The 20,369-nt window shown below is 46.9% G+C and overlaps 1 protein-coding gene across 3 annotated transcripts in view; it reads right to left on the bottom strand.

Moving 5' to 3' along the window:
• The window catches only part of MYOCD (myocardin), a 99,665-nt gene extending 93,023 nt beyond the window's left edge, over positions 1-6,642 (bottom strand). Inside the window, exon 1 of one of the 3 annotated variants that reach the window (XM_064583668.1) lies at positions 6,252-6,642. In XM_064583668.1, the coding sequence (XP_064439738.1) occupies positions 6,252-6,306 (55 nt within the window). In that variant the 5' untranslated portion in view covers positions 6,307-6,642. The remainder of the gene's footprint in view (positions 1-6,251) is intronic. The other 2 variants (XM_054511047.2, XM_064583670.1) reach the window with 2 other exon arrangements.
• Positions 6,643-20,369: the final 13,727 nt, after the last annotated feature.

The raw sequence follows: 20,369 nt of genomic DNA, 5'->3' as shown, positions 1-20,369 counted from the left end.
CCTGTGAGCTTCTTGAGGACAGGGTTACAATCCTACAAAGATTATCCCTGGGGTGGGAGTGGAGGGGCAAGGATGCCTGATACCAATTAATAACAGAGATCCAAGGCTTGAAAGGGTGAGTCGACATCTAAGTAAGCAGCCAGGAAGGAAAACCATCAGAGTGCTTACCTGGGTGGGTGGCTGGGGGGGAGGGCCTGCCAATAACCCACCTACAGAAATTCACCCCATTAAAGAATTCACTGTTGCCAACTGTGAGCTTCTCTGTTCAGAGCAGAATTTTCCACAATGTGTTTATCCAGCTAAACCTGCCCCATGGGATGCTATGTGAATAAAGGTGAAACACGTTTGAGAATCACTACTTTTTAAAAGTTCACAATATACGGTGCCTGGGTGGCTCAGTCAGTTAAGTGTCTGCCTTCGGCTGAGGTCATGATCCCAGCATCCTGGGATCGAGTCCCTCACTGGGCTCCTTGCTCAGTGGGAGTCTGCTTCTCCTTCTGCCCCTCTCCTTGCCCTTCCCCCTCCGGTCCCCCTCCCCCTGCTCATGCGCTCTCTCAAAAATAAATTTAAAAAAAATCTTAAAACAAAAGTTCACAATATACATCAGAACTAGTAAGGTCTTCCAGAAATCCTGCAGTTAAAGATCCAGTGTAATTTTTCAGCACACTCTGCCTCCCTCTTGTTAAAAATGTTAAGGTCCTGTGGAATCAGTCTTCTGTGGACCACTGTGGAGAAAACACTGGGATTGTGGCCACGTAATCCATATTAAGGGAGAAGTTCTGCAGAACAAAGTCTGCAGGATAGAGGGATGGTGGAGGTAAGGAAGATGGGAATGCCATATTAGAAGGTGGGATCATAAGCAGAATAACGTGCCCTCCCCCCAGATGTCCACATCCTAATCCCTGGGACCTAAGAATATGTTACTTCACATGGTCCTATGGACTGAATTGTGTCTTGACCCTCCCTCTCCAAATTCATATGTTGAAGCCCTACACCCCAATGGGATGGCATTTCCTTCGGGAAAGATTAGGTTTAGAGATGAGGTCATGAGGGTGGGGCCCCCCTGAAGGGATTAGTGCCCCTGTGAACAAGAGAACCAGAGAGCTCACCCTTCCCCACCCCTAACTCTCTCCTCTTTCTTTCTCTTTCCATCCGCAGCCATGATATCCCCCGTGCCCTGTGTCTTATTATTCTATCCAAGGCTGTGGATGGAATTCAAGTTGCTAATCAGCTGACCTTAAAATAGGGAGATTATTGGGGCACCTGGGTGGCTCAGTCAGTTAAGCGGCTGCCTTCAGCTCAGGTCAGGGTCCTGGGATCGAGCCCCGCATCAGGCTCCCTGCTCGGCAGGAACCCTGCTTCTCCCTCTCCCACTCCCCCTGCTTGTGTTCCCTCTCTTGCTGTGTCTCTGTCAGATAAATCAATAAAATATTACAAAAAAAATAGGGAGGTTATCCTGAATGAGCCCAATGGAATCACAAGAGTCTTACATGTCCAAGTGAGAGAGAGATTTGAAATTGCTACATTGTTGCCCTTGTCGATGGCAGAAGGGACCAGGAACCAAGGGACACAGGTGCCTCTAGAATCTAAAAGTCAAGAAAACAGATTCTGTAGAGTCCCCAAAAGGAACACAGCCCTGCTAACACCTGGATTTTAGCTCAGTGAGACCCTTCTCAGGCTTCTGACCTCCGTAACTAGAAGATGATAAATTTGGGCTATTTCAAGCCACTAACTTTGTGGCAATTTGCTACAGGAGGTGGATACACTGTTGCTGAGAGAGGAATTAGTGGCAAAGAGTCAGTTCAGCTAGGAACAGTTTGTACAGATACCCAGAGTGAAAATTAGCCCTTCTCTTCCTTCTATTCTGCTTGCATCCAGGAGAAATTCCTGAAAGATCCTGATAGAGCAAGTTTTCCCAAATTTTAAAAATAATCTCCCAGTCATTTCAACAGCAAGGTGGAATTGAGGAGCGGTTAAGATATTTGCGCTCAAGGAGGCTTCACATGAAAAAGTGGTCTTCAATGAAATGCTGAAGCAACGCATGCTCACACGAACAATTATCTCAGAATATCGCGCTAATTATGAAGACGACAGGTGTGATTCATTTATCCATTCAAGAAATATGCATTGAACACCTACTGTATGTCCAGATCCCTGAGAACGCAACAGTCTGAAAATGTCACGGTAATGGTTTTATGAAGCTTCTCGTTTTCAAATGTTACAAAAATACTCAAGGCCATGCACATGGAAAAAAAATATCAAATCCTAGGGCTGGAAGCAATTGCAGATTCAACCAAACACAGTCAGCCCCTGCCTGTCCAGTGCCTACTTTGCACGTGTCTTGGTTTCTTTTGGCGGTGACCCCAAGTCTGGGAGTCCCTACACCTGAGCACCAATCAGCCTGTCTGCTGAGCTGCCCCTCCCCCCAGGAAGCCCAAAGAGAAGCTCCCATGTTCTTCCTCTGCTGGCTTCTACCCCAGGTGACCCAGCATTCATGTTCCTGGCACCCCCTTCTCATTCTGAGTCTCCTCTTTCATGCCTAAAATGCGAGTTTTGCATTTTGAGGCGTCTTTGGGCACCCAGACTCTCGAGAGCTTGATGGGATACGGGAGGGGCCAGCAGAGAGTATTGGTCAAAGGCTGCTTAGGCTGAAGGTAGGGTTGCCAGAGAAAATACAGAGCGGCTAGTTCAATTTGGATTTTCAGATAACAGTATGTCCCTAATTTTAGCAACATGCTAAAAAAATTATTCATTGTTTATCTGAAATTCAAATTCAACTGGGCATCCTGTCTTTTTATTAAATCTGACAGCCCTAAATTTGTGAGGGAAGGAGGCAAGGTCATGGTGGATACCAGAGTTTGCCTTTGCGTGGACCGTTTGAGTCAGAAGAGGAGACAAAAAGCAAAAGAAATAAAGCAGTTCTCTTGAAGGGAAATCCATGAATGGACGTCTCTCTCTCCTTTTGATGCTTTGTGCCTGGTGTGTGTGTGCATGTGTGTATATGCCCATACATCGGAATCTGCATTTTGTTGACACAAGGATTATGGTATTGACCAGAAACTGGTGACAGTGATACCAATTAGATATTGACAAAACAAGTGAGAATTTTTTAGAAAGTAAAAAAAGTGATCAGTCTAAAAGTAATATTACTTACTGCATTTCTATAAACTCTCTACCATTTATGTCCAACAGCTACACAGCCCCATCACAATTTTGTTCGTTCCCCGTCTTTGTGCGTCTTCATAAAACCATAAAACATTATGAAAGGGTCTGCGAAATCACCTAGTCCAAACCTGACATTTACAGGTTAAGTAACCGAGACTCAGAGAGAGGAAGTGACCAACCCGGGATCATGCTCTGTCCTAACAGTATTTTTCGAGGGCTTACGTACCAGGCATTTTTAAAACGCTCTGCTTGTATTATCACATTTAATCCTTGCAACCACCATATAATCACCATTATTCAGATGAAACAAATTGCGGCAGAGAGAATTATGACACTTATCTAAGGTCAAGGTTATACAGCTGGAAAGTAGAAGCGCCTGCAAAACACCCAGCTAGTTTGGCTCCAGAGTCACGCACTCAACCATGAAACCCCACAGCCTCTCAAATAAGAGGAGTTTATATCATTAAATATGTTAATACATGTAAAATGTCCTCGTTTACTGCTCCTCTAGCATGCTTTTGTCCTTAATAACAAGGTCACGCGAACAGTTTACAGAAAGCCAGTTGGCATCTGCTTTTATAAAAAAGCCCCACAAACATGGGATGTCTTGCTGTGATCAGAGAACAATTTAGTTGCATTTATTTATTTTTAAAGATTTTATTTATTTGACAGAGAGAGAGACAGCGAGAGAGGGAACACAAGCAGGGGGAGCGGGAGAGGGAGAAGCAGGCTTCCCGCAGAGCAGGGAGCCCGATGTGGGGCTGGATCCCAGGACCCCGGGATCATGACCTGAGCCGAAGGCGGTTGCTTAACTGACTGAGCCACTCAGGTGCCCCTACATTTAGTTTTTGAAATAATTTTAATTAGACAACACCAGGGTCTACCAGCAAAGCAAACACCGGCAGTGAGAGGGAGTTTTATGAATTTACATTAGGAGTAGCTCATGAAAGCAAGAAGAAAAAAAGCAAATGGAGCAGAAATCAAAACAGAGAAGAGGCTCTCCTATCCATTGTTAAACACAAAATAAACCATGTTCTCTTAGGAAGAGGCAGGCCCTCTTTGCTAGCAAGCTGCCGACCCAAGGTCTGAGCTGGTGCAGCTGGACTTTATGTAACTATATCCAGGAGGATATAATCTTCGGGGTCTGCAACATTACATTTACTTAGTTTCACATGTTGCTTGTTTTTTCTTCCGTGTCTTTCAGGAGATTATCAACCCCTTGTATCTCCAGTGACCAAAGCACTTTGTCCATTTCCAGACCCCAGTTTGGCTGTTTATCAAAGGTGGAGGATTAAGCATGCCGGTATCTGCATTGATATCATGTTTTCCTGAAGTTACCCTTTCCTGTGATACAAAGCCTGTCCAAGCTTTAAAGAGAGAGAGAGAGAGAAAGAAAAGAAAGAAAAGAGAAAGAAAGGAAGAAAAAGAAAAAAAAAAAAAAAAAAAGAAAGAAAGCAAGTTGGCAATTGGAATTCTCCAAAGCTCCAGGGTCTACCTGGGAGACACCAGAACTCCACTAACCCACTAAAACAGGAATTAGGAATTCCCTCTCTGCACTTTCCCCGAAGGAGGGATTCCTTGATGAGTTCCCTAAGTCTGTTTTGCAATTCTCCTATCCTTTTATTTTTATTTTATTTTTTTACAACCAGCTCCTCCCCTACCTCCTACGCCAAAGGGCAAGGGTGCATCTGAAAGGAGCTTAGTTTCTTGCAAAAACAAATCTGCATCCTCTCTTCTTCAGAAAGGTGGCAGTGTTGCCTTGCGGTTTTGACCACAGTACAAAGCAGGGGCAAGGTCTCTAGCGGATTAACAGACCAACCAGCGCACCTCATCAGGGAAAGGAGAGGAAGGACATAATCCACTGTGGAACCCAGTGCCTGGCAGGCTCACCCCGGAGCCTCAGGGCCCCGAGGCTCGCGGCCACATAAGCTCTTGAATGGTCATCTCCCTTCAATGGTACGGAGCCTTAGAAAACCTCCCATGGACCCCACAGACATCTAAAAGCCAGAAGCGCCTAAGGAACTCCCAGATGACCCTTACTTTCCAACATCCATGCTTCTCCGTTTTGAAACATGAATCCCAAGTGGAAACACTGAGTGGTCCCATTTAGCAAAGCTGCGGAGAATCACCGTAAGCGACGCCAGCATCCTAGGAACACCTGTTACGGGGAATGTTCACATAGGAGTTCTCAGAAAGTAATCCGCCTTCTAAGGAGGAACGCTGCCATTTGTTGAGTGGTTTGTCACCGCTTTTATAAAACCGATATTACACACAGTGCTGTTGAGAAAGAACTTAAGGGGGCGAGTGTCTCCCTGTCCAAACGTGGACACCCACACGTTGGTACCTTCCATGGGCGCCTAAACCAACCCTTCATGGCGAGCCGCTAGACTTCCCGGCTCTCCCTTCCACTCACCTTCACTCGGCGTCCTCTGAGAAGTTTCTGTATGCGCCACTGACACAGAAATTTGGGGGGAGATTCTCCATTTATAAATATCAGATGGTTTGGGAAAAAATATTTGTGGCACTGGACTTTTTTTTTTTTTCTCTACAGTGATGTCATCCTAAATACTTGGTGTGCACTAAATTTGCTATTTTTACTTCCCCCAAGTTACTTTTTTGGGAAATACATTTGTTTGGATTAGCTACATTTTAAGTGACCCTGTATCTATTAATACACAACATCAGGTTCATCTTCTCAGCAGTTACAACTGATATTATGTAGCTCTCCAACTTGAACTCCCTTATTTGTTCATTTTCAAAGTCCTTCCTTTCCGATGTACCCCTCCAAAATTTCTATTCACAGATACAGGAAAAAAAAAATATATAAAAGAATTGGCCTTTTCACAAACAAACAAAAATCACATCCAACAATTCAAAGCATTGAAAACGGAAGACATTACAGTTTCTCGCCCCCCGCCCCCGGCCCCCAAAGTCAAATAAAAGCCTTCGCTTTCAGAAAGGTGCTTTGTGGGGGACAAGGTGGAAGGAGCCACGGCCGGCTCCGAAACACTGGTTGGGAAGCAGCGGAGAGTTGCGAGCTGCGGAAGAGGAAAGTTAACACGGAATGCTAAGCGACTTAGCCCTACCTGATCTGAATTTGCTCCTAATCAGCAAAGAATGCTCAGACCCCAGGAGTGTCATGTTGAGTCTCAACGAGCCGCTGGTCCCTTGGCCAGACGCCCCCTGTTTTCCGCCAGGAACGGGCTCCCGGGAGCCCAGCGGAGCGCAGCTAACACCCCACAATGCATCCAACTCTCCGGGAGCGCCGGTGGGTAGGAGGACCGCGGCGGCCAGCGGCCGAAACCGGTGTCCCCAGGAAGCTGGCGGCTCCCCCCTCGCTGCGCGGGGCTAACTGACTCCGAGCCGGCGGGACCCTCCTCCTGCGCCGAGTCTGGCCGGCAGCGGCGGCATCCCAGGCGTGCCCGGCTGATGTCATGGGCTGCCAGCGATCGCGGAGTATCGCCACCACGCCTTTATGAAGGGCCCAAGTTTGCCATCCGATACTTTTTTACTACTGACAACAGCTCAGCCAATCAGGCGCGGCGAGCGGGGCCGGCGGCCGCCCGGGGAGCGGCGGGAGCGGGGGTCCCGGCCGGCGCGCGGGGGCGCAGGGGCGCGCGGGGGCTGCGCGGGGGCTGCGCGGGGGCTGCGCGGGGGTGGCTGCGAGCCCCCCGCGGGGCAGGAGAGGCGCGCGCGGGCGCGCGGAACCCAGCGGGGCTCCGGGCGCCGCGCGCTCCCACCTTCTCTCCGCGTTCCCGGGCCTCGGGGCGCAGGCGGAGACGAGCGGCCGCGGGGAAAGGGAAAGCCTTTCATTTTCCCGGGGTGTGCGCTTTCGGGGCGAGCCTGACTCGGTGGACGCGCAGATCCAGCCCGGGGACACAAGGCCCTCCCTCTGGGGGAAGGCACAGACGTGGAACTGGGGGGGGGGAGGGGGGCAGGAGGGTGGAACTCACGGAGGGAGGGTCTCAGGAGCCGGGGGGGGGGTAGTTGGGGTGTCAGAGCTGGGGTCAGGCTTAGCTTGCAAAGGCTCTAGGCTTTTCCTACGCGTGGGGGGAAATCCATTCCGAACCCAAAACGGAGTTATTGGACATCTAGAATGTGCCAGGGGTTATAAGCTCTACCTGATCCGAATTAACTCCTAATCAGCAACAAGGAAGGCTCATCGGGAAGTAAAACAAAGACTCTGCTTTCAAGAAGCTTGCTCCGTAGGTGGTGGCACCGAAAATAAAACCCAGGCTGTGTACCTACATGATGCTGGGTTGAATTGATTTGCAACCTTCTACGCGCGTGGGCCCCTGGTCTCCTGGATCACATACATAACTGCTTAGGTCTCAGGAGAACGCAACACTTCCAGGCTCCTGCGGTCCTGGGTTCCCAAACCCCAGCCCCTTGACCTCTTTCCATCGAAGACCAGGAGCCTGGGGCTTGACTGAGGACAGGAACATGCTGGGAGGAGGAGGGGGTCACTCTGTGCCAGGCAGAATGTCTCCCCTTCCCACTGCTCACATCTCAATCCCAGGAATCTGTTCCACTCCATGGCAGAGGGGGAATGAAGGTACCAGATGGAATTAAGGTTGGCAATCAGCTGACCTTGCAATAAGGGTCTTGCAATACAGGGTCAGGGGGTGACAGGTGAAGACCCGATAGGACAAGCTCCTGGGACAACTTCTGGTGCCGGAATTCTCTGATCCTTGCCTTCATTCTTTGGATCCCACCAATCCTTTGTGTACAGAAGGTCATCTGAGTTAGGCCATACCCTTCTTGGGTCAAAAGGGAGACAAAGCAACCCCAGCCATGTTCCCATTGGGAACAGTGTCCTGGCCGCGGATGGGGTTTCCAGGAGGGCGGAAGACACAGGAGCATCTCGGTGGCGATGTCTCATTTAGATACACAGTGTGTTACTTTCCTAGTCCTGCAGTAACAAGTTACCGCGAGTTCAGGAAGTCAAAACGACACAAATTTATTACCTTGCAGTTGTGGAGGTCAGAAGTCTGGGTTCTCCTGGGCTGAGATCGAGGTACCATCAGGGCTCTTTCCCTTTGGAGAATCTAGGGGAGAACGGTTTCCTGCCCTGTTCCAGCTTCTAGAGGCCATCCATGCTCTTTTGCTTGTGGTCCCTTCCTCCCATCTTCAGAGCCAGCAGTGGTGGGGACAAGCTCTTACCCCCCTCGGGTGACTCTGATCCCCCCAGCCCCCACTTCTGCCTCCCTCTTCCACACTTTAAGGATGCTTGTGATTACATTGGGCCCCCCTGGGTAAACCTTATTGCAAGGTCAGCTGATTGCCAACCTTAATTCCATCTGGTACCTTCATTCCCCCTCTGCCATGGAGTGGAACAGATTCCTGGGATTGAGATGTGAGCAGTGGGAAGGGGAGACATTCTGCCTGGCACAGAGTGACCCCCTCCTCCTCCCAGCATGTTCCTGTCCTCAGTCAAGCCCCAGGCTCCTGGTCTTCGATGGAAAGAGGTCAAGGGGCTGGGGTTTGGGAACCCAGGACCGCAGGAGTCTGGAAGAATTCCAGTGACTTCGAGCTGCCTGAGGCAGAGAGGTGCTCTGCGGGGAAGGGATCAGTGACATAGGGAACATTGCAAGATGATCCGAGTGGCGAAAAAGAAACTACTCTGAGCAACATTAAAAACAAAAAAACCCAAAATATTCAAACAGATTTTTATCCTGAGGGCCGTAGGGCTGAGAAGAGGTCCACGTAACTTGGCAGAGAATTCTTTTTCAGTGAAAGTTGTGAGGAAAACAGGGGAGCCAGCATTGAAAGTAAGGGTCTGCGTGACCTAGGGGAGTTGGACAGGAGTACGTTGTTTTCCCTCTGCTGGCGTGACTGTGTGTGTGTGTGTGTGTGTGTGTGTGTGTGTGTGTGTAGGGGAGCTTGGTTTCTTTTTTGAGTGAGTTTGGGAAATGCTGGTCGCCAAAATGTCAATTTTCCCATCACAACACAGAGCTGCTGACGTCTGCCCGCTGAGATTTATGCCCCCTACAGTGTGGAATATCTCTGGATATAAATATGCTCATATAGAAGCTCATCCTTCCTTCTCTCTATGCAAGCATTTTTTTTTTTTTAAGCAATTTGGACAGGCTGTTCCCGAGGGAGAAAGATCTCCAAGTAGCTATGAGAACAGCAATGGCCTGCCACAAAGCCCTGTCCTACAATTTGACCACCTTGAAGGCACTTGTCCCGTATACCATGCGACCCTGGGACTCCTCCCCTGAGCCTGTGATGTAAGGTAGAAGACAGACACGAGCTCCTTGTGTCGGGGGGAACTTCATCTGACCCTGAGCTCCCTCTGTGACCTGGAGTGAGTTATCAAAGTCTTCTAAGACAGCATCTTCCGGTAACATGACGTTGGAAATATTTACTTCTAGAAGGGTGCAGAAGTTCAGATGAGATAGGACATTGGGAGCGCCCAGAACAATCTCCCATGGCATGTTTTGTGTTTTAGGTCCCTCTCTTGATCCTCCCCTGACCTCTGATCATTCTTGATGATTCCAGGCAATCCTGAATCCCTGTGTTACGGCTTTCCTTTACTTCGCCATGAGTTATCTACAACTGGGTAACCAGTTACCACCAGGGTAGCAGCTTAACAGCACACGTGCTTACTATTTCACAGTTCCCATGGGTTGGTATTCTGGGCGTGGCTCAGCTGGCCCTTGGCTCAGGAATTCACAGGGCTGCAGTCAAGGTGATGGTGGGGGTTGCGGCCTTGTCAAAGGCCCAGCGTTCTCTTCCAAGCTCACTGGCTGAGTGGAAGCCAGCTTCTTGCAGTGCTAGAACTCATCGTAGCTTGCTCTGTCCAGGCCAACGGGAGAATCTCTCTTTCACGGAAGACCCTTTTAAAGGACTCCCCTGATTAGGCCAGACCCACCCAAGATAATCTCCCTTTTAATGAACTCAAGGTCATACCATTAAGGAAACTTCATGGTATCTGCAAAACCCCTTGACATTGGGCAAATCACATAACCTAACCATGGCTGTGTCATCGGTCACATTCAAGCCCCCCCTCCCCCCATGGTGAAAGAGAGAGGGTTATACAAAGGTGTAACTCACTGAGCCTTCTGCCCTTCACAGCTGTGGTCCTGGGCCTGCAGCCAGATGGGAGTGTTGTGTCTGGAAGCATGAGTCCACTGCACAGCTTAGGGTGGTCAGCTTGAACCCTGACCCCAGGTGGACCTCCTCGTGGGGCCACCTGGGGTCAGGGGCTGGGTTGCAGGGCACGGGGTGGTGAGCAAAGGGACAGCTCGCTTATGTGGACCGCAGGACCTCCAGTTCTCTTAGCATCCCAAGGTCATCAATGTCTTCTTGGACCTCATCGTCTCCTTGTCCTCAGTGCCTGTCCCTGGTATCATCTGCTGTTTTCTCTTTTTTTCTTTCACGTGTCTGATGAGCAACTTCAGGGAGCATCTGTCCCTCTTTCATCCATTCATTGAAAGTGTGTATAGGGATCTGTACAAGCCACTCTGGCGAATGTCCTGGTTAGACATACAGCTTACACGCGGGTTTGCACACTCACATGATTTGACCAGTGATAGGAGAGAATGTGCTGGGGTGGGGGGTGTCTGCAGCAGGCCTGACACACAGGGCTGGTCCAAATGCGGCAGCGAGGACATATAGCCTGGGTTGACCATAGCCAGACAGAAACTTATTGGCATTCCCTCCAGATATTCAAACAAACTGAAAACCCAGGGGGAAATGTTCCATGTATTGGTTTCTAAAAATATGAGTGGCTATTGGTAATTTCAAAAAACAAAAATAAACAAAAAAACTCTTAAAACACAGTATGAGTCAACCAGGGACAGATTCAGGATGTGGGACCTGAGCCTTATGTATCTGGATGGGGGGGGGCTTTAAAAAAGTAAGTGCAAAATCAGAAATGGGACGGTTCGTGAAAGTGTGACTTTTGACCAAAATTGAGAAACGGAATCACAACTACCTGGAGCATGGACGATTCGGATCCTCAGTCAACTGACCAGAAATGGTAATGCAGAAATGCTTCCTACTTGCATCCTGGCTTCCCTTCCCACCTGGAACTCTCTAGAATTCCCAGCTACTCCCAGCACCCCCAGGGCCGGTGTCAGAGGGAGGAAGGACCCTGATGCTTAAGTTTCATTAACTTCATGGTAAATCCATCTCTGGGGCCAATAAAACATGTCTTCAAGCCGAATGAGGCTCGTATGCCTCTGCCAAGAAAATCCGGTCTCTAAGAGGCTCCGTGACCCCAGGAACGAGAGTAAAATGCATGCTACCAAGTTACCAATTTAAGAAATTACCTATTTAAGGAATATGGCTTCAGCCTATCAATTTTGTTTCAATTTCAATTCAATTCAAATTCAATTCAATTTCAATTCAATTTCAATATTTATTAAGCGTGGACTGTGTTCTAGCCCTGCAGGGGTTATAAAGACAACACAGACGTGATCCTGGACCTCCAAGGGCTAAGGATACAGTGGCAAGGCAGCCCCAAGCTCCCAGCGCACCAGAAATCCAATGTCATTATTATGCTAGTAACGGAATGAAATCTCAGATAGAACTCACGGGGGCCGCCCTGTTAATATAACCTGTTTTCTTTCACGAAAGTGAAGGGAGAAGGACTTTTGCCTAAGTTAAACAAAGGCTTTAAGTTAAACAAATATAAAGAAAGCCGTTTCAGTTGAAAGTATCTGTCACAGCTCCTGGTCCCCCTGTCTGCCAGCAATGCTTCTCACCCTGTTCCCCTCTCTTTGCACTTCTCCATCCTAGCTCGTGCCCAAGGAAAGGGAATGCAGTTTGATCATTCTGGTTTAAAGCCACTGGGTTGGGCCACATTCACTAGAGGGCAGGGTCACTGCGTTAAAAAGTCATGCGTCCATGTATTGCCTCTTCTTGGGCTTCTTCCTGGTTGCTATTACTGTTGAGAGGGCGGGGAGAAGCAGAGATCAGAAGCGAAGAATGTGCATTCCGACATGTGTTCGTATTCCTTCAGCTAGTTTGCACTGAATTTATGCAATGACTGTGTCCTTGGGGTCCAGGGTATATCCAAGAGGCTCGTCGCACGGCTGTGACTTGCCCTAAAGAATATGCGTGTTGCACAGAGTGGGGCTCATGGTTGTCCTTCACTATTGCATAGATGGAATTTGCTTCATGCCAGTTCTTTGGGTCCCTTCTGTTTCCCCCCCCATACTTTGAGGGCACAAGATGATGAATAATCTTTGTCCAATAGGCACTTGTCAGTCTTTGTGCTTCTAGATTCTCTTGAGGGTTAGGCATTGTTGATCCTTTCCTTTCTCTCAAAACTCCTTCCAAATCTATATGTTTGCCTGAAATTGTTTCCTTACGCTCTAGACCCATATAACCAAATGCTTTCTCGGCTGGACTTGCCCAAAAGAGCCCATATGTCCATCAACGGATGAATGGATAAAGAAGGTGTAATATGTACACACACACACACACCCTGGAATATTACTCAGCCATCAAAAAATGAAATCTTACCACTTGCAACAACGTGGATAGAACTGGAGGGTGTTACGCTAAGCAAAGTAATTAGAGAAAGACAATTATCATATGATCTCACTCCTATGTGGAATTTAAGAAATGAAACAGATGAACATAGGGGAAGGGAGGGAAAAATAAAATAAGACCAAATCAGAGAGGGAGACAAACCATTAGAGACTTGACTCTAGGAAACAAACTGAGGGTTGCTGGAGGGGAGGTGGGTGGAGGGATGGGGTAACTGGGTGACGGGCATTAAAGAGGGCACGTGATGTAATGAGCACTGGGTGTTATGTAAGACTGATGAATCCCTGACCTCTACCTCTGAAACTATTATTACACTATATGTCAGTTGATTAAAAAAAAGAACCCAACAGGTACAAAACCTAAACTTACCGCTTCCTCTCACCAAGTTTCCCTACAAACCTACTCCCTTTTCCTGCACCTACTGTTGAACGAATGGGCAAAGTATTCACCTCGTCTCTGGCCTGGGAGATAACCCGCAATCCACCCCTGCATTCTGTCCATCATCAACCTGTCACCATGCCACATCCATTCTCCTGAGTTCCTCCTAAATCTACCCCTTTAATTTGTTCCCAATGCCTCTTCCGTACTTCCAGCCCTCCTTGCTTTTCTCCTGGTTTGTTTCAAGTGTCTCTTGAGTGGTCTCCAGGCTCCTAGTCTTCCCCACCTCCAACCTGTCTTCTGTGTTGTCATCAAAATGATGTTTCTAAATCATAGGCAGGATCACTTTGCTTCCTGCCTAAATCCTTCCCTGGCTCCCTACTGCCACACTCCTAAGAATGACATAGACAGCTCCATGTTATTCAGCCCCATCAACTTGTACCTTATTTCCTGCCTTTCCCATTTTATTCTGTACATACTAGCAATGACAAATAGTTTTAAGAACACGGAGGCTCTTCTCTATTTTTCTTTTCCTAAGCACTTTCTTTTTACCTAGAATGCCTTTTTTTCCTCGGTCTCGAGACATCCTACTTATAACTTCACAACTCAAGGCAGATGACCTTATTCAGAAAACCTTCCTTGACAGCTCAAGCAGAGAGCATCATGCCCTCCTTGCTTTGCTACTTTCCTATCTTTATGTACTTCTGTTATTGCATTTGTCAGGGAGGATTATCAATTACTTTTTAACACAAAAATTCTTCCACGAGTTTATGGGCTCCTAGGGGACAGAAACATTGTTTTCATTCATGCCCATAACCTACTATCTATTTTCCCTTTTAATTTTATGTTGCTAGTTCCCTGCATGACTCATCTTGTAATAAACTGCCCTTCGACATAATTTCTGATTGAATTATTATATATAGACCAGTGTTTCTTTTTCTTTTTTAATCTTCTCCTCTACAAAGAGTTTATAAACTTCTTGAAGGCTTTGGCTATGCCTTATTATTCTTTCTATTTACCAAGATGTCTTACACAGTGGCTTTCAGAGCAGTTGGAACAGGGGTGGGTGGGATATTGCCTGGGGTGTGGGGACTGTTTTGTTCTGATTCACTCCATTCACACTTTCCAAAGATGACGAAACCACTTCTGGTTCATTTGGTCTGATCTGGGAGCTTGCTTTTTCTTCCAAACCTTTTTTCCCCCCTTGGCAACTGGTCACATTCTGTTTTCCTAACTCCTCACTTTGCTCCCCTCCCCTGCCATCTCCCCCACTCCCCCAGAAAACAGAATGGAAGCCCATAAATCCCCGACCTGCTTCAGATGACCTGACAAGTCCTGTGTGCCTCGCCTCCTTAACCTGGGCTGCCTATTATGGCTAAGGAATGGTGAAGCACTACCCAGTGTGGGGGGAGTATTGGGGGGGGGCAGCAGTACTATTCAGTGAGCTGCAATCATTCCAGAGCTTTCCAGACCTCTTCTTTACCTCATCCCACATCTCCAGGGCTGTGAATAAGGCAGGAGAGTTCTGGAGGAAAGGGTATTTCCATCCCTCTGAAAACACCATGGCCTACTCAGGGAGTTAGAATGGGTTAATTAAAACTGACATCTGACTATTAAAATTAGGACATTCCAAGTCAGAATGCCTGAAAAGGGAAAATTCCAAGTGCTATTAAAACCAGCTATGATAACAGTAAAGAAAATTCAGGGTGGGAGCCTTGTTAACCAACAATACCCTTGCTCACTCATCTCAGGATCCCAGTGTCCAGTAAAAAGAAATTAAAAAAAAAAATCATTCATGGGGCACCTGGGTGGCTCAGTGGGTTAAGCGCCTGCCTTTAGCTCAGGTCATGATCCTGAGGTCCTGGGATCGAGCCCCGTATTGGGCTCCCTGCTCAGTGGAGAGTCTGCTTCTCTCGCTCTCTCTCCCCCTCCCCCTGCTTGTGCTTTCTCTCTCTCAAATAAATAAATAAATAAAATCTTTAAAAAAAATCATTCATTTCAGCCAAGGGCCAAGCACTGAATGCTTCTGCAGCAAAATTCCTTTTTATGGCTATAAGTTGAAAGGATATGTCAGTTTCATATGCATTGACCTAAATCCACATGGTGTTAAGACAGGGGTTGCAATCCTAAACATGACTCTTTTTGCAAGCTTTTTTTTTAAATCAAGACAATATTTTTTAGCGCAGTCCTGGATTCACAGCAAGACCACAAGGAGGGCCCAGAGATTTCCCATATACCTCCCTCCCCCACACGTGCGAGGCTCCCCCATGCAGAGCGGTCTGTTTGTTACAATTGAAGGACCTACACTGATACATCGGAATCACCCACACTCCAGACTTTACATTATAGTTGGCTTCCGGTGTTGTATGTTCCATGGCTTTGGAGGGAAGTATAATGAATGACATGGATGCACCGTTAAGGTATCCTATGAATTATTTTCTCGCTGCCCTAAAAATCCTCTGTGCTCCCCTTGCTCGGCACCCTCCCATAAGATTTTCCTGTTTCACAATCGCACTATTTTCATGCTTCAATGCATACATACCTTTGCCTTCTTAAAGCCTTTTGTGTGTATTTCCCTTTGTGATCCTGTGAGGTATTGAATTCACCTTCTTTTTCACAGCTGGAGTAGTGAAGTGGGCTTAGAAGAGAACACTGAGTTCACTGAACTTGTTCCTCCAGATAGAAGATCAGGTCTGTGTGACTGCTCTTTTTTAGGAGATCTTCAGCCTCTTCCTTGCCAGTTGACTCAAAAGCCTGCTCCTGTTTCCCTCCCTGGGTATATACATGCCCTGCCTTTGACAGGTGGGTTGTTGGTTTTTTTTGTCTTTTTAATTCCTCTGGGTGGTCAGTATTCATGTCAGGGATAATTTAAACATCTCTATGTTGCTTTCTGGCTCGTGTAGTATCTTCTTACAGTACGTTGCCAATTCCTGATTTTCTGGAAAATTCTTTATTACGCACTGACCTTGGTGCTGACCCACTCCATTAAAACAAAAAAACAACAAAAAACCTCACACATGCTCCCATACACATACACACACACACACACACACACACACACACACACACACACCCAGGATACTGTTACATTGTGGTGGAAAGCTAAAGAATGGTAAATGTGTGTCTAAGGCTTTCCAGACATGAGGCTGTGGTATCTTCCAGCGTGCTTGATGGAAAATTTGTTAAAAGTGACCAAACGAGGAGCCTAGAAGATTCAATAGAATTTACGTGTCTGCTGATGGGTTGAGTTCAGAAAGGAGTTTTTGAAACATGGGGCTGTTGGCAGTGTAATTCTTCCTTTGCATACAGGGGCACGTGTGGCTACTTATGGCAAAGGATGTGGGTTCTGGAGTCAGATGCCTACGTGTAATTCCAGGGCTCTACCGTTCATTACCTGTGTGACCTCAGCCAAGTTACTTAACCACTCTGTTCTATGTGTCTCTGTTTCCTTGTCTGCAAGACGAGGGTATCTAGGTCATCAAGTTATGGAGAGGATTCAACAGATAAATATGTATAAAGCTCTCAGGACAAAGCCTGGCACCTGGGAAGCTCCCCCCAGAAAGAAGAGCCATGATGATGACCAAAACGGTGGGGGTGATACATGCATCAACCAACCCACTCACAGGCGAAGCTAGAGTGCAGAGAGGCTCTTCATATACTTTGAAGTGCTTCACCAGTGCTACATATTAGCATCTGCGAATGGTGATCCTTTGGGAAATAATTGTTTTCTGTGGTAGAAAGATCCAGGGCAATTCCAAAGCCATGGCAAGGTCAGCATTCTGGAAACAGCCGCCAGTAACAGGAAACCAGGCTGTCCCTGCAAGAAATCAGTGCCTCCTCCTGGCTGGACGTGGTACTGCAGGTGGGGGAGTGACCCCTGTCTTATAGGTTGCATTGGCTGTCCTCTGAGGTTTTTCTAGAGATTCCACTGGAAATATAGATGTGGAATGATCCTTGCTTAACAATGATACTCAGTTTTAATTTTTGTTTTTGCCCTACTTTTTTTTTTTAAAGATTCGTTTATTTATTAGAAAGAGAGAGAATGTGCAAGTGTTGGGGGAGGGATAGAGGGAGAGAATCCCAAGCAGACTCCCCACTGAGTACGGAGCCCAGTGCAGGGCTCAATCCCAGGACCCTGAGATCATGACCTGAGCCAAAACCAAGAGTTGGATACTTAACTGATGGAGCCACCTAGGTGCCCCTGTTTTGGCCCTACTTGAAAAAGAAAACCAAAACCCTGCAGACTAATACCTACTTGGGTAGAACTTTAAGAACTTGGAACTAATGTTTCTAAAAAGTTCTGTGTCCTCTTTTTTTTTTTTTGCTGTTGTCGCTGTATTTGGGTTTGCCGAATAATAATTTTGAAGACAGACACACTATTGTACCTGCCAGAAAACAGAGCCACATGTTAAATGCTGATAGATATAACCTATCATCAAAAAGTTTGCTGAATCTGGCCTCGACATACTTATTTAAATGTATGTATTTATATATATGTACAAGTAGACAACAGCATTGTCCAGCATCAGTGAATTCTAGCGATGCGAATGGTTTTGTTATCTCATTTAATACACACACTAGCCTTGGAAAGTAGTAACAGTTTTATTCTCATTTTACAGATAGGGAAACTGAGATTCAGAGAGAGTCCCATCCTTCGATAAGGGGCTCTACCCCAGGTGCCATATTTCACGGACCCCCTTTGCTTTGGAGTGCCTCCCTTGAAATTTTCTAAGTCTTGTGGTCAGCAGTGCTACCTTGTCTAAGATCCCTGAGCCCAAATCAGACCAGCTGGGCCCCGTCTCTGGTCTCTCTTTCCCTCCAGGGTATTCTCAAACCCTCTAGCCCATGGTGGGGTTGACCAGATGCCCAGATACGCTCCGACACTGGAACTTAATGAGTGGTGTGTGGCCCCATGACCAGCCCTGATCACATCCTCTGAATGGTGTGTTATCAGGCTGCCGGAATCGTGTTGACATGCTGATTTTGAGTGGCTCAAACTATTTATATGGGCAGGAGCCCTGCCAAAAAAAAAAAAAAAAAAAAAATTCCCCAAAGCCCCCATAACTCCTGGGGGGGTTGCCTTGCTTAGAGAAGTTTGAATAAAATCATCCAGCTGGGTAAGTGGCAGAGCTGTTATTTGACCTTGGGCATGTCAGAGGCACTCACATATTCATTTATTATTTTTAAGATACTAGGAGTTGTGATTCATATATGTAAAATTTGCAAAATGATCAATTCCCTCAGCAATATTAAGATGCGCAGAATGATCAAACAACCCTTCCACAATTTTCTTTGGTTTCTGACCACCTTCCATGCTAGGCCTACCTTACGTAAGAATATGAACTTAATAGTGTCCTCAGGTTTATTTATGGGACACTGGAACTTCCCAGGAGTGAATTAAAAGTTTGGGATGGGTATTATGGCACCAGCCTTTAAGCTGCTCGTCACTGGTGTGGCCTGATCCTTGAAGAGACATAGATGGATTTTTAGAAATGGCCTTCAGATCTTTAGTTGGGAATGATACCACCTCTGGGAACACAGCAAAGGCAGTTCTGATGTCTAACAAAAGTGTCACCAACGAGAGAGAGAAAAAAATACAACTCTTCTGTAAACATTCATGACAGTGGAATTAAAAAATTTCTGACATCTGTTTATTAAAGATTATAACTCACTTCAACATCACACAGAATGAAACCCCTTTAACCAGATAATAAGCACAGCACATTCTTTATGATCATGCCGACAAAATTAGAAGACTTTACTATTTGTTATTTATCGGGTCGACTAGACAAATCATTTTTCTACATGCCAGCCTCGGAAAATTCCTTATTTTCTCTCTCCTTCTTATAAATAAAAACAGCAGAGGGTGGGTAAATTTATCTTAATGCACTTTGCACTTCAAAACTTTAGTTGGTGTTGGTACTGAGATTCCAGAGTTTTACAGCAGAGACAATGTATGTGTGTTTTTATTTCCCATTAGGTTTGTAGAAGGGTCAACTTTAGCTCTTGCCAATGGTGGATATTGTTGGGGTTTTTTTTGAAAACTTTTTCCAGTGTCTATCAGAAATCCATTTATTTTTCTTTATCTTCAGCCACCATGCCAGACCATACCAATATGCATTTCTTATTTAGACAGTGTTCATAACCTCCTAAAGATTCTCCCCAACTCCCATTCTTGCACCTCTGAAGTCCACTCTCTACACAGAAGTCAGAATGATCTTTTTAATATAAATCTGTGTAAAGCGCTCCCTTGCTCAAAACTCTCCAGCGGCTTCCTAATGCCCTCAGAATACAACCAAACGCCTTCTCGTGGCTATTCTGGATGTCTTCTGATGGCTTCTCTTTCCTCCTCTGGATCTTACTCCTTCTTCCTCCATCCCACCCTTCACTCTGAAGGGTGCAGGGGAAGTGCACCGGTATGGTTCCTTTGCTCTTGACTTGCTGGTGTGTTCAGCCATTGGGGAGCTCCAGCATGGGTAGGAAGGAGGTGGGACAGTGAGGTCAGGGCTGTTTCCCAGGGTCCCCTGGCCCCCAGCATCCACTGAATGAAGGCTACATTTCTCTCCATTCAGCTGTCCCCCCCCGCCCCCCGTGGGTCCTGGTGACCACTCCCCCCTCCCCCCACCACCAGAGCTGGTCCAAGTGTCCTGCCATTCCTTTTCCTGGGAGTATTTTCTGTGCTTTGTAGCTTTGTAGTTTCTCTACCCCACCCATGTCTTTGTAAATATTCCTTTTACTGAACTTGCTTTCATTTGCCCCATATTCATGTGCCATCTGCTTATCGCTAACCTTAGAGTCCTCCAAGTCTGGCATCTGCCGACCACACCAACCTTACCCTAGGCTCGACTTGGTGACTCTCCTCCAGTCACACTGGACTGTCCTCCTTTCCACACCCACCCTGCACTCAGTCACTGTCCTCATTGCCTGGAATATCCTCCCCCCAGACATTTGCATGCCTGGGCTCCATTCAAGGGAGTATCAGCTTCACAGAAGGGTCTTCTCTGAGCTTCTTACCTTAAGTAGCCCACTCCTCCCAAACACGCTCTACCAATCTCTCCATTCTGTTTTCTTCCTCTCTTATCATTTACTGAAACGATCTTGTTTAGTTGTCTACTTTTTTTGGTCTCCGCTATGGGAATGTGAGCAGGAATCTTGTCTCTCTTGTGCCCCAGTGGAACCCCAGTGCCTAGAACTGTGCCTTGCACATGGTAGATGCTCCGTAAATGGTTGCTAAGTGTTTGTTGAATGAATCCGGTTGGACTGTCTCATTCTATGGATGAGGAAGCTTAGATCCCTGGTAATGGACCTTGTCTGGGTCCTCA

This window comes from Mirounga angustirostris, unplaced genomic scaffold (assembly GCF_029215605.1).
Source record: "Mirounga angustirostris isolate CCGP_5_RB_7025 unplaced genomic scaffold, mMirAng1.0.hap1 SCAF_17, whole genome shotgun sequence".
NCBI lineage: Eukaryota > Metazoa > Chordata > Mammalia > Carnivora > Phocidae > Mirounga > Mirounga angustirostris.
This window is presented reverse-complemented; position numbering and strand designations above follow the sequence as displayed.